General features: G+C 33.9%; 1 protein-coding gene across 3 annotated transcripts in view; it reads right to left on the bottom strand.

Moving 5' to 3' along the window:
• Positions 1-12,976, bottom strand: part of Sqor (Sulfide quinone oxidoreductase) — a 32,285-nt gene that overhangs the window by 607 nt on the left and 18,702 nt on the right. For all 3 annotated transcript variants that reach the window (XM_089253716.1, XM_089253714.1, XM_089253715.1), the window contains exons 7-9: positions 10,111-10,297; positions 3,118-3,185; positions 2,093-2,271 (exon numbers count right to left, since the gene is read on the bottom strand). In XM_089253716.1, coding sequence (XP_089109842.1) covers positions 2,093-2,271; positions 3,118-3,185; positions 10,111-10,297 — 434 coding nt within the window. The remainder of the gene's footprint in view (positions 1-2,092; positions 2,272-3,117; positions 3,186-10,110; positions 10,298-12,976) is intronic.

Here is a 12,976-nt window from a genome sequence, read left to right as displayed (position 1 = left end):
GTGTATGCCAATGGCGGGACATCAGTACATACAGAGTGCAGCTGTGGTGGTTGAGTGGCCATAGTGACAGACTCGCATCGCAAGGTCCTGTATTCGAACTACAGTGACGGTCGGCTGAAGTTGGTTTTCTGTGGTTCCCACCTTTGAGACACAAATGCAAGTCAATCTCCCCATTAAAAAGTCTTGTCACAGAGAGCAACAGGCCTGCAAATAGTACAAATATTAAATCATTACACTTCACTCACTTCACTTCTGAAATATAAATGGCAGCACTTACAAATCTGACACAACATTAGCACTCTCACACTGTTAGGTGCACAACTCACTAGGAAGTAAATTGTCCATGGTGATAGACCTGAGTTGTGATCGGTTAGAGAGAGTAAAGTACATACAGGGTGGTCTGGAAATTCACCTACAAAATTCTAGGAGTGATCTTATGCATCAAGACAAATAACTTTTACAATGGAACCTTGGCTCAAAACGCAATTATTTAGTTGGAAACAACGTTGCCATTGGGAGAACTGCCAAGCAAGCGGCAACATATGCAGGGCGGTGGATTGGTGTAGTGAACCTGTACGCTCTCCGGATCTGAATACACTGGACTACTTCTGAGGCCACCTGAAATCATTAGGTATGCATAGCCTGATGAATTGGTATGTTTTATCTTTTCTGATATCTGCAACCTGCGGCTGTTTCTGTGCTTACTTAGTTCCCTGATTGAATAAATGTGTTTCAAAGCAAGGTTCCATTGCAAAAGTTATTTTTATTGACATATACAATCACACCTAGAAGTTTGTTGTTGAAGTTCGACCACTATATATATATATATATATATTAGATCAGTTGTTTTCATCATTGATGCTGCGAGGGCATGCTCCCCAATCTCTACCCATATTGACTAGGATAAAACTATACCACATATAATAGTAGTGCCCGACCATTATATGACTAGGAGTGCACATGTAATTTTTTGTAAGGTTGGCAGAACAATGTACAAATTTATTCTTAAAAATGGATACTTAAATATAACATAATTGTTATAATTCTTGCATAAGTAACTTGTTAGTCATTGCCAAGCACCAAGGGAAAGCATGGCTCATCCATGTAAAGTGTCTACAGAAACTAGAGTAGAAACCAGTGACATAATTTAACATTAAAAGAGCATCTGAACATAAAGTAGCTACATTTATAAAAAAATAAGAAAAACTGAAATTGAGATCAAGTAGGAAAAAATTTTCAATCAATCAAATTGATCAGTTTTTCAATATTCAGATTATTATCAAACATTGCTACATTGCTTAAAAATTCCCTGCTTCAAGTCACAATTTATCTTAACAGCAATTTAGACCCATGGCAATAGGAAATTTATGAATAATTGTTTTCCAGGCCAGCATATCAAAAAGTCTATGCTCTGAGATTAGAGAATGTGTACATAATGATAAATAAAGTGGTTTAAAATTCTAAAAATGGGACGAATATTCGGCTGATATTTGGTATTTAGCCCTTTTGCCAAATAATGCTTCAGGTGAATAGTAGAATAGCTTAAATGTCTTGACCAACTCATGAATGCTAAAAAAATGAAAAATAGGAAATGTTTAGGGAAAGGTAGTAGGGAAAAAAGTTGTTGAATAGGGTGGCTTTGAATCAACCGCAACAGCTAAAAATCAATTTTTAAAACTATAAACTGGTATTGTAACAGGAAAATAAGGTATACTGAATTAAAGTCCTTCTGTAAGTCAACACATAGTAGATAGATAGTAAAAAAACAGATACTAAGTAGAATTCAAGAACTTGAAGAGTAGAAATCAATATAACAATATTTATGGGAGAAGGGTAAGGAGTATTAAAACAATATTTTCAACAAATTTCCCTTTTGTTTTCATATCTGCCAATTGAATTTTTTATAATTTTTATAAGAGACTTTTTTTTTAAATTTTCATCATAAGTTCAATTTCATTTTTCCTCAATTTCTCCTTTGTTTATGTGAACTTCATATGAAATAGCATTTTATATTATTCAAAGAGTTTTTCACGTTTAGAGCCAACACAAAAGCAAAATATACTCTCTTTATTCACATACACAACAAACTAACCTTAGCATCAGGTTCCAATACAGAAAAGGCAAGGCATCTTTTTTCATGATGTAATGGATGTATCTTTCTTTGCTTTGATCAAATGGGAATGTTTCTATTGGTTTGAGATCATAATCAAACTCAGCAATAATTGCCTTCTTATTGCCGGTAACCAAGGGACATGATGTGTAGCCATCATACTATAAAAATAAAACAATCCGTTTATAATGTGTGTGATTTACATATCTAAAAAAAATATTGGCCAATTTAAAATTTAATCACAGAATCAAATTTCTTAAAATTGCTGTATGTGTGCTTTAGTGAAGAAAATTTTTCAAAAGAAAACTTTTTCTGATTTTTTTTGTTTTAGATACTTCATAATCTACTTCTAGTTTATCAATATATCACAAAGAAGAAGAAAAAATATATAATGGGTATACAAGCCTTTTCTCAATGTGTCGCAATTCTGATTTAGTTATAATTTCATTACTTCTTTTTTTTGGAATGGATATTTTCTGACAGCTGCATGATTACTGTTCAGATTATAAAATTCCATTGAAAAAAAAAGGTTTTTTTCATATCTGATCGAGTGCAGGCAAACATTAGATTTTAAAGGATTTTTTCTCTTTTAATTTAGACTGGTGCCAAATAATAAACCCTATGCAAATATAACGTTTCTGTATAATATTTATCTTGCAAAAATCAAATAATTTTTCATGAAAGTCTCTCTTAGACACATCCTTTAAAATGTGTATGTGAATAAACATCTACTTAAATTCTATTTTACTATGAGGTTTATGGGGATAATCTTAATTCCTTTTACGGATAAGTATAAGTATGGTAATTTAAAAAGAAAAAAACTACTTTGTACATATTTTGATTGATAATCTCATTCTTACGAAATAAACGCTAGCCAAAACCAACACCTCATGCTATATCTGAATATATAGAAACAAACCCCTAAGAAACTTACTCAAGTTTTATGTTTAAAAATAAAATAAGTTTTCAGTTTTATGAATACAGATGTATAAGAAACAAAAACATACTGAAAGACTAAGAGCCTTTTTTGACATAACAGCTCTTATGTTACCATCCAAAACAGCACACTGAGCAGCTAAAAAATGAAATAGAACATTTACACACATTTAGATATAATTTAAATAAAATAAACTTCATAAGCAGGATCAGTCAATTAGAATGCATCATTATGTAAATCACCTCTTCAAAGTGTTCAAATTCTTGAACCACACATGCATTTGAATCAGTATTAACTCTTCTCTTTTATGGGCTATTTTTTTCTCTTTCAAATTATTATTTTTATTATTTATTATAGTTTTGAGAATACCATTTAAGAAGAAAATTTTCATTTTATTGAACATGTTGGTTTTGAATAAACTTTAAGGGGTGGGAAGCAACACATAGTGATCGACTATACTGGCTTGTTCCAAATTGTTTGCACAGCAGATATCTCTACAACCATCGACTTCAGAAGCATATTTCCAGATATAAAGATTTGCCAGATACCTGGCACTAATCTCAATGGATTACTTTGGAAAGCCTGGATATATGTGTTGATGCACGAGGAAACTTCACATTCTGAACATATGTAGCATATCTTTTTTTTTTTTTTGGGCTTTTGTGTTTTTTGCATCTCTTATACTTAGGAATGAATATATTTTGGCATGAGTGCTCCAAAAATAGGCTAAGTGCACATTAGCTGAAACCACTCTTGTCTTGTAATGGCCATATTCATCGACAAAGTTTAACTGTAATCACAAGTTAAAGGATTAGAGATCGACATGGATTGGTTTAAATCCTGAATTTCCATTTCCAACAATCTGTTTCAATCTCTAATCCTTTAACCTGCAATTGCAATTAAACTCTGTCAGTGAATATGGCCATAAGATAACCAAGCATCTTTTACTCTTTTGGAAAAAAACCCCAACATATCTATTAGCTGATGAGCTAATAGATGGGATGTTGGCTAGCTACGGTTTCAGTTTCTCTCTTGTTCAGTCAACAAAGAATTAAATTGTTCATACTACCTCATATCAATCAAGGAAAAAAAAAAATGGTGCCCTATTATATCGAGCTTTTTCTTTTTTGTCACCTTTCTCTCTTTCAACCAAAATAGTCAACCCCTCCCAGGATTTCACTGTGCAATGTTTTGACCATACACGTCAATTGCATTTAGATCATATAGAACCCTTACCCCAGGAACATCAATGTTCAATTGACAATTGCGGTGACGACCAGCGTGTGTGATTCCAGTCATACAATAATAGTAAAGCAAAAGTATGCTAGTGAGAAATGGAATTGTTTCTCAAAGAATCAAAGAAGTAGGTGAGAAGTATATAGATCTCACCCAGTGGCAGATCCAGGCAGGGGTGATGGGCGCGATCTCCCCCCCCCCCAAGAGCCTTCAAGCCAACCTAACTACAGTTACCTCACTTTTTTTCTTTATTAATCCTTAATTATTTTTAAATTAATTTTTTCTCTCAAATTTCTTTTCGATAAAATTTGTGCACTTGAAGAAAAGTTTGACCTTGAGCTTCCTTTTCTTCTGCTGGTAAGGTCGAAAGAATAAGGAAGCCATGACCAGAGGAGGGTCAATTCAGTTGTATTACCACCAAAGATAGCCTAAGTTCTGTAGGGATTCCATGTGATTCGACCGTCACATTGCCTTTCCGGTGCAACTCACCCATATATATCCATAGTGCTTAAGGGCACAAGTGCAATTTTTGGGAGGGAGAGGGCAAACATACACTCTTCAGTTCTTTTGGTAATGCACAATAAAGAACAAGCCATCGAATAAGATGAATCATCCGTTCCCAGCCAGTCTTTTTATTTGCTTTTGGTCCTTAAACATATAAGCTTGAGGTGGACCTAAAAATGGAAGGATCTACAAAAAAAGGTTTTTTCGGTAAGTGAGTTTTCAAGTTTTAAAATAGGTGGGTGAAGAAAATAAATTCAACAACTTTTGTAGCATATCTGGAGTTTCTCCAAGGAATGAAGCTGCATTCGCTTGTGGATACACTGATAATGACATTAACGGGGCCCCAGATGAACATTTATGATTTTGATGCTTGCGGGCTACACAAATTTTACTGCCTTTCCCCAATTCTAGTCTAATTTTCTTGACTACTCTTTATCCGAATTTGCACCCCTGTGCAATAACCTGCTTGGTCTCCCTCCACTCCTGCAAGTACACCTGTGACTGTCACTAAGATCTAATTCACTCTTTTGGTCACTCCCATGCTCACACACTCTTTAGGTCACTAATTTATTCATTCACATTGTTGCACACTGTTCTGGTCACTCACATGCTTGCACAAGCTCTAGGTCACTTTTTTCATTGCTCACTGACATGGTTTCCCCTAGTTGCAGCCTTATTCACATGTTTGCTCATGGTCTAGATCACTCTTTTGGTCATTAACATGCCTCCACAACCTCCATGTAACGCTTTTGGTCATTCAAATGCTTATAAATTCTCTAGATCACTTTTTGGTCCCTCACTGACCTAGCCTCTGACTATCTAGGCAGAAGTGGATTAACTGAGGGTTATACAAATTTTGCCACCCTTCTCCCAAATTTTCTTGGACAATCATTCTTCAAGTTTAACCCCTTTCTGAACTTGCCACCCAGGGCTATGGCCCACTAAGCCCCATATAAATACGCCACTGCAGGGGCCCTCACAGGGTGAAGCTAACAGGACTTCTCATAATTTTTTTATTTTTAGGTCTACAAATTCACCATAGTGGGACCTAAAAATATGAAAAATCTGAGCAGAGCCCTCCTTCACGCTCTATAATATCTGAAAATATAGACCTCTGCCCCATCCAATAATTTGAAATCTTTCAGGTGCAAATAAATAAGTACCTGAATTAAATGTTACAAGTGGATCCCGCGCATAACACTTTTTTAAAAACTGTCATAAAAACATTCTAAGTGGAAAAACGCTTTATACGGGAACTATCAATGAATATTAGTGAAAGATGGGATCACGAAAATGTATCGTATTAAGTGGGAAGAGGTTCTGCCATGACAGCAGTGCCACGACCAAATGCTTGGTCAGGATTTCCCTTTGTAATGTTGAAGGGAAGTAAAAGTGTGAAATACACCCCTCCCCCGGGACACCAAACCCGCATCCACTACAAGTTTCGGCCCTGAGGAACATTATGAGCAGAATCAACTATATAAAATTGATTGTGTGATGTCAGATGTTCTGCCTGAATTAAATTTAACCACGAGAGGAATATTTTCGGGAAAAAAAAATTAAAATTAATATTGTGCAATTAACTTTTCAATGTTTTATTTTAATTCTTGTAAAATATTTTCATATTTTATCTCGAATATGGGTTTCCGATGCAAACATTTTTATAAATTGTGTTGTTCAAAGCTGGAAATTTTTAATGAATTTTCTTGATTTTATCATCTTGTTTGAAAATTATAAGCCGTAAATGAGAAAGTTAAAAGGTATTATTTGTGAATACAGACATGTTATCAGTGGGCAAAAGCTTAGTGTTTTTACAGAAGAGTTTCTTTCCACTTGAAGAGAGGATATAAGTTTGGTGTGTTATAAAAATATTTTTGAATTTCTAAAATCATTCACAGAAACACAAATTAATTGTCAAGAACTGAGTAATTGAAAGAAGAATGCTTAATGTTCCCTAAACAAATCGCTAAGTCTTCAAAGCATATTCATGAACACCAAAAGTTGCTAATGTGAGCAGAGCTCAGCTGTGGACACTTGAGTTTCAAGCAGTGGTTCCCAACCTTTTCAGTGCATACGCCAAACAGATGAAGGGTAAAGACTAAAGAAGGTACTGAACGAAATGAGCAGAGACCACAAAAAGTTCACCTGAGGGTCCCTCATGTCAGGCCCAGTGCCGGGTGGTAAAAGTACGAGATAAGCAGAGACAACAGAGGTCCCACCTGGGGGTTCCTCACTGGGGTAAATGAAGCTCATTTGGTCGGTCCCAGCAGTGGCATGCAAAATCTGAATAGATAACAAAACTATCCTGTGCTGCACTGAAACAGGAACTGTTTTATCATGGAAAATGCATGTGAGAGGTAAAAGATGTGCCGCGTAGGTTCAACTTTCTTTTCTCATAGCATGTGACCATTTAAAGTTTTTGAGCGGTCCCATACATTTTTTGCAAGCACAGTGAGACCCATTACAGGTAAGGGGCTATAATTGTGTGTCCGCAGTACATACTTAATTGATAACTGCTTTGTTTTTGTGTCTGGGTTTCTATTAATTTTTTTTCTTCTAATATTCAAGGATCGTCTCTATTAAACAAAGTGTCTGGTATCCAAGGTAGCACAGAATTGGTTTCCTCTGGTTGACCGAGATCCTTACTTTATTCATATTATTTTGCGTAATTGTTATCAAAACGTCGCAGAGAGAAACGTTTAATACTGTCACAGGGATAAAAAAAATACATTAATAAGGAAAGTATCTACCTGCATTGACATGAAAAGCTGGAGAAAAAACATTTACCGAATACATAGGGATGTATTTTTTAGTTGTGTATATTGTTTTGTCTGGTTAACTGTAAGCCTTAATTTTTAATCAACCAAAAGAGAAGGAAGTAGGATTATAGAATTTTAAAATAATAATTTACCATATGCTTTCGATATTCTGCAATATTTTCATCTGCAAACTTTTCATTTATTTGTACTGTTGCACTTGATACTGTTAATATAAATTGTTTTTAGCTGGAAATGCACATCAGAATTAACGTGATCCACATGTATTTCCAAGATATCTTTATGATCTGGCCAGGGAATTGGTTAGTGGCAGTGCTGTCTTAAGACATGGGTCCACCAGGGAACGGCCCTGGGGTCTCAAGAGAAAAGGGGCCTCACAAAAATGAGATCTGGTTGAAATGTTTGAGAATTTGTCTGGTAGGGCCTCAGAAAAAACACTTGGCCCGGGGGCCCATGATGCTCTTAAGATGGCTCTGGTTAGTGGTAGTAGACATCCCTGCCTGAGCCAGGATTCGAACCCAGACTTGCAAAGTCAGAAGCTGGCTTCCTAAACGCTCGACTGCCAGGTGGCTAGAGGCCTTACAATGTTTATAAATACAACAGATTATTCAGTCTGCTCAACAATTTTTTTTTACGTACAATATTTTTTGTGAGGATAGCCGGAACAAATGTCCAAATTTATTGTCAAAAAAAGCTAATTTATTAGTTGTAACATTAATTTCTTAAATAAGTGTGTTGCTTATTGAAGAAAAATATAATTTGTATTAATATAAATTTTGATTGTTTTAATTTTTAATTAATTTAATTTTAAATTTAAAGTTACAAATAATTAAAACTTATAAATAATTCAGTTATAAATAATTTTAATTTTTAATTAATTTTTAAAAATATATTAATTTTTATATTTTAAGCACTTTTGGCATCTGCGGATACTAGGTTGGGCCTCACTTATTGAAACCTTCACTGTAAAACTAAAAAATCGCCCTTCCCCCACACATCATCCTGGATCCGCGCCTGATCTCACCACCCACAAAAAAGGGGGCTAAATACTATTACCAATAATAACCACTGTTTTGAAGAGAAAAAAAACATGAGGAAATGAAGATTTCTGCTTTATCAGCTTCTAATTTTGCAAACTGATCTGTTTAAATTTTATAAAAAATATTTCAAACAATCTCAAAATACTTTTTAATGATGCTCCTTTTTGGACATTACTTATGGAGTGTATAATAGAATAAACTTACATATTTTTAAGAAACAGTAAATAATAATTATAAAACTTTCATTTTTTCTACTTATGAACCATGTCCTCAACAGTAAATGATAAATGCCATAAACTTAAAATTTGGACATCTTTGTAAATATTGCATTAAAAATGTGGAGTTTTTTGTCCATGACTTTGCAGAGCAGAGGCTCTATATTTCATTAATTGGAAGTTTTAGTACATGGGAACTGTAGAAAAAGTATATTTTTTTAATCTATATAACCTCTCAAAAAAAATTACAATATTAGATGAAACTGCACATCATTTAAAAACCTTTTGTAATTGGAATCATATTTCTGAAGTAAACGGTTGCAAAGATGACCCTGGGGATAATTTAAATCAATCTGCAGTTTTAAACTTTACTATTAGTTCCTCTGGGAAGTTGAAGCTGCGTTTTCTTTCCATGGCCTCTTCCAGAAATAATGTTAATATTGATGAACTTTACTGAGTGGCGACAATGATAGAAGACTGTTAGCATTCATCAGTCTTCCTCTAACACTTATCGTCCTACTTTACTACTATGTGGTTTCATATTAAATATAAATCTCATGGCAGACACAACAAATAGAAAGAAAACTACTCAGATGATTTGAATAACTAAACTGACCAATGAAAATTCATAACCATTGAGCTTGTTATGTGATCGAAAAGAGTGTAAAGGATTTTAATTCACATACGCTCTTATTGAAGTGTTTCTTTTGTGTGTTTTTTTGTTTGTGCAGAGAGACACTATCTTTTGCTATATTTGATGATATATCTAAAAGCTTTCAAAGATCTCAATGCTCTGCCTCCAAGATATTTTGCATTAAGTGTTTTAAACAAAACTGAATTTTCAAAGTTGGAACACAAACTGTGTTTGTTGTTAAATCCACATATTTCGTTTATTTTTTTATTATTGTAGTGAGCTTAACTCTCCAACAAACTGTAAACGGCCCTGGATATTGTAGAACAGTAGTAAAACAAAACATACTTCATTCATTGTACTTCGTAGAACAGTAGTGTCTTCAATAGAGGGATGTTGTGATTTGTTTTCTTTCTGAGTTCAGAAAAAAAAAAGCTTTGAGTGGAAGATCTAACAACTGTATTTTGTTCTGAATGTGTATTTTTTTCCCACAAAATTGTGGCATATATAAAACTGCAGCTTTTTTACTCTAAAATATTTTTCTGGGTGTGGCTTAAATTTAATGTATATATTCACTATGGTGTATATAGTCACTGGAAATTATGATGCACATATTCGAAATAGAATGCATTATAAGATAATAATTATAAATCCACTTACCTACTGCAGCAGCTGTTTTAGAAGTGGGCAAATTAGTGCAATCTCCAATGCCAAAAATATTAGGAAACTTCAAATGTTGCAAAGTATATGTGTTCACATGCAGATAACCAGATTCATCCCTCAGATCTTTGCATTTGCTTATGGGATCAGGTGGAAACATTGGTGGTGTCACATGTAGCAATTCATACTGAAACACAAATAAATTAATAAACATATATTTTTAGATATACAGCTTAATGCAGTGAAACCTGTATAAAATGGAATGTAAAGAGACTGAAATCACTTTCCGTTGCAGACAGGTTTCTATTTTATAAAGGTGCACACTATTTTTTTTTTTCTGTCGTTATGCAAAACTTAAATTTTGGGAATATTATCAAAAATACAATAAACCACTGGTTCCCGAACTTTTGCCGTTTACGGCTTCCATGACCTGTTCATGGTTTATCTGCGACTCTCCAGAATTATTTAGTAGATATTGTGCATTCGTAAAAGAATCATTTAAAAGCATAAATAGGCATTCACATCAATATTTTCAGCTCCTCATGACACCCCAGATAAAGGTTGATGACACCCCTAGGAGCCACAACACATACTTTGAGAGAAACATTTCTATAAACAAACGAGTATTAAACAGTGACATGCATATTATTACTGTATTTTGAATTTTTTCAAGTTTGTTATTTCAAATTACTGCATATTTGAAATTTCATATTTAATACACAAATAATTAATCTTCATTATAAAACATTCTCCTGAATAGCAATAGAATGAACACTTACTTATGTCAAAAAGTGAAAAAAAAATTCAAAATTAAAAGCATATAATCAAGAAATGACATACCTTTTTAAAAATAGTGACAATGAGATCAAAAACCAATAACCTTTGTGAAAGAGATTATACAGTTCCGGCAGTATTTATCTATACATGAATTATTTTTTTGAAATAATCAAGTATAGTTTTGTCAAGTACACACACGGGCTATCATGTGCAAAAGTTCCACGTCATCAAAGCTGCAAAGTCTTGTAAGATTGTAAGGCACTGAACTGCAGTTGTGTACGAGTTCATTACAAGATCTTTTTCTGCAACTGTGTTGGATTTCTCTTCTTCATCACTGCTGCTTTCATCAGTAAGCTGGCCTGGACTATCAGTTTCAATAGTTTTTGAATGGTAATACTGTAGCTAATTCATCATCCACTGTTATGAAATCTATTGCATTCAATCCTACTTTTGCTGCATCTAATGTGACTTGTAGATTATAATCATGAAATTGATTGACTGATTCTTCTATTGAATTAATTTCTCCGAGGAAGTTTGCTTTCACAAAATAGAGAGTTATTTTGGTTTCATCATAAACTTTTTCCCATGCTTTCAAAAGCCACAATAACACAAGTGCATTGATAAATTTGGTTAATACTGGTAAACTTGATGCATTTTTCATCTTCTCCAGCAGTGATTGCATTACAAAGCTCTGGTAATTTGTCTTCACATTGCGAACCACTCCTTGATCCATTGGCTGTGTAACACTAGTTGTGCTAGGTGGGAAAAAAGCCAGTCTAACATTGAAAAACTCATTGTGAGAGTTCGACAAGAAATAATAGAACATTTCATTTTTCTTCCTTCATTCTGGCACTGAATGCAACAAGCCAATCTTCCATGATTTTAGCTGTCATCCATGCTTTTTTGTTCGCCTTCCACTCAACTGGTAGATTTTTAGGATTTATATTACTGAAATAATGCAGTTTGAGGACTTACCAATAACCAGAGACTTTTCCTTTTCTCCAGTCATAAAAACACACAAAAACACGGTAAGTCACTCCTTCAACTGTTTGCCTCCAGCACAATATTCTCTCTTCATGCAAAGAGGTTTTTTTTTTTGGTAGAGCCCTGTAGAACAATCCGGTTTCATCTCTATTTGCTATATCTTTAACATCATATCCTTCAATTACAGTAAAACCTTGTTACATCATCACTATGGTTAAGTCGTCATTTTTCTTCAGGCCCTTCCAGCTTTCATAGACAACAATGTTATTAAACCCTTGTTTACTCGTCGCTAATTTTGTTTAACTCGTCACAATGAAAAAGTTTGAGAAAGAAACAGACTATTTTATGGCTCCCATTAGAAAAAGAGCTCGTTAACAGCATTTCCGTATGCTTGAAAGTCACCATAAAATCCTACATACCCAAACAGAAGAGTTTAAGTAACAAAAGTTATGCTGAGGAAGTTCATTTTCTGACTAAGGTTTTTGGAACGTTAGGGACTGTTCGAGCTAGATCTCATTCCTGCATGGACCCTACAAATTTAGGGCTTCAAATTTAAACAAAATATTTTTGTTGAGAAAAATCTGACATTTTTTCCCAAGTAGAGGTCATCTGTTTACTTTTCCCTGCCCAAACCCCCCCCCCCCCCAAGTCAAAAGTGTTTGAGATTACCTTGTACATGTATCATGAACTAGTGATGAAGAATTAAAACACTAAAATATTAAATTTGATGATATGTAAAATTAATGTGCAATAGAGAGTTCTGTTATGAAGAAAAGCTATCTATTCTAACAGTTGCTCTGTTAGTCTAAATTAAAAAATTACTAGTATAAATCAAAGTGTACCAGTACATTTTACCACAATAAGTTAAGTGATAAGAAATCAAAAAAGGTAAAAAATTGCTATTATTTTTTCTTTTGCAATCTATAAATTTCATAATATTGTTATTTTGATTAATATTTTAATAAATGTCATATTAATTTAAATTTATAAGATTTTCACAAGATTGCACATTAAAACTGACGGCACTCCACTTAAGTTATCATTTAAGTGGCCGCTGTGGTGGTCGAGTGGTTATAGTGACGGACTCGCTATGCGAGGATCCGGG

Source organism: Pholcus phalangioides, unplaced genomic scaffold (genome assembly GCF_987345545.1).
Source record: "Pholcus phalangioides strain wild (caught in Gottingen) unplaced genomic scaffold, Ppha-v1.0 ptg000039l_1, whole genome shotgun sequence".
NCBI classification, from domain to species: Eukaryota; Metazoa; Arthropoda; class Arachnida; order Araneae; family Pholcidae; genus Pholcus; species Pholcus phalangioides.
Note: the sequence above shows the minus strand (reverse complement) of the source record. Positions and strands in the feature narration are given on the sequence as shown.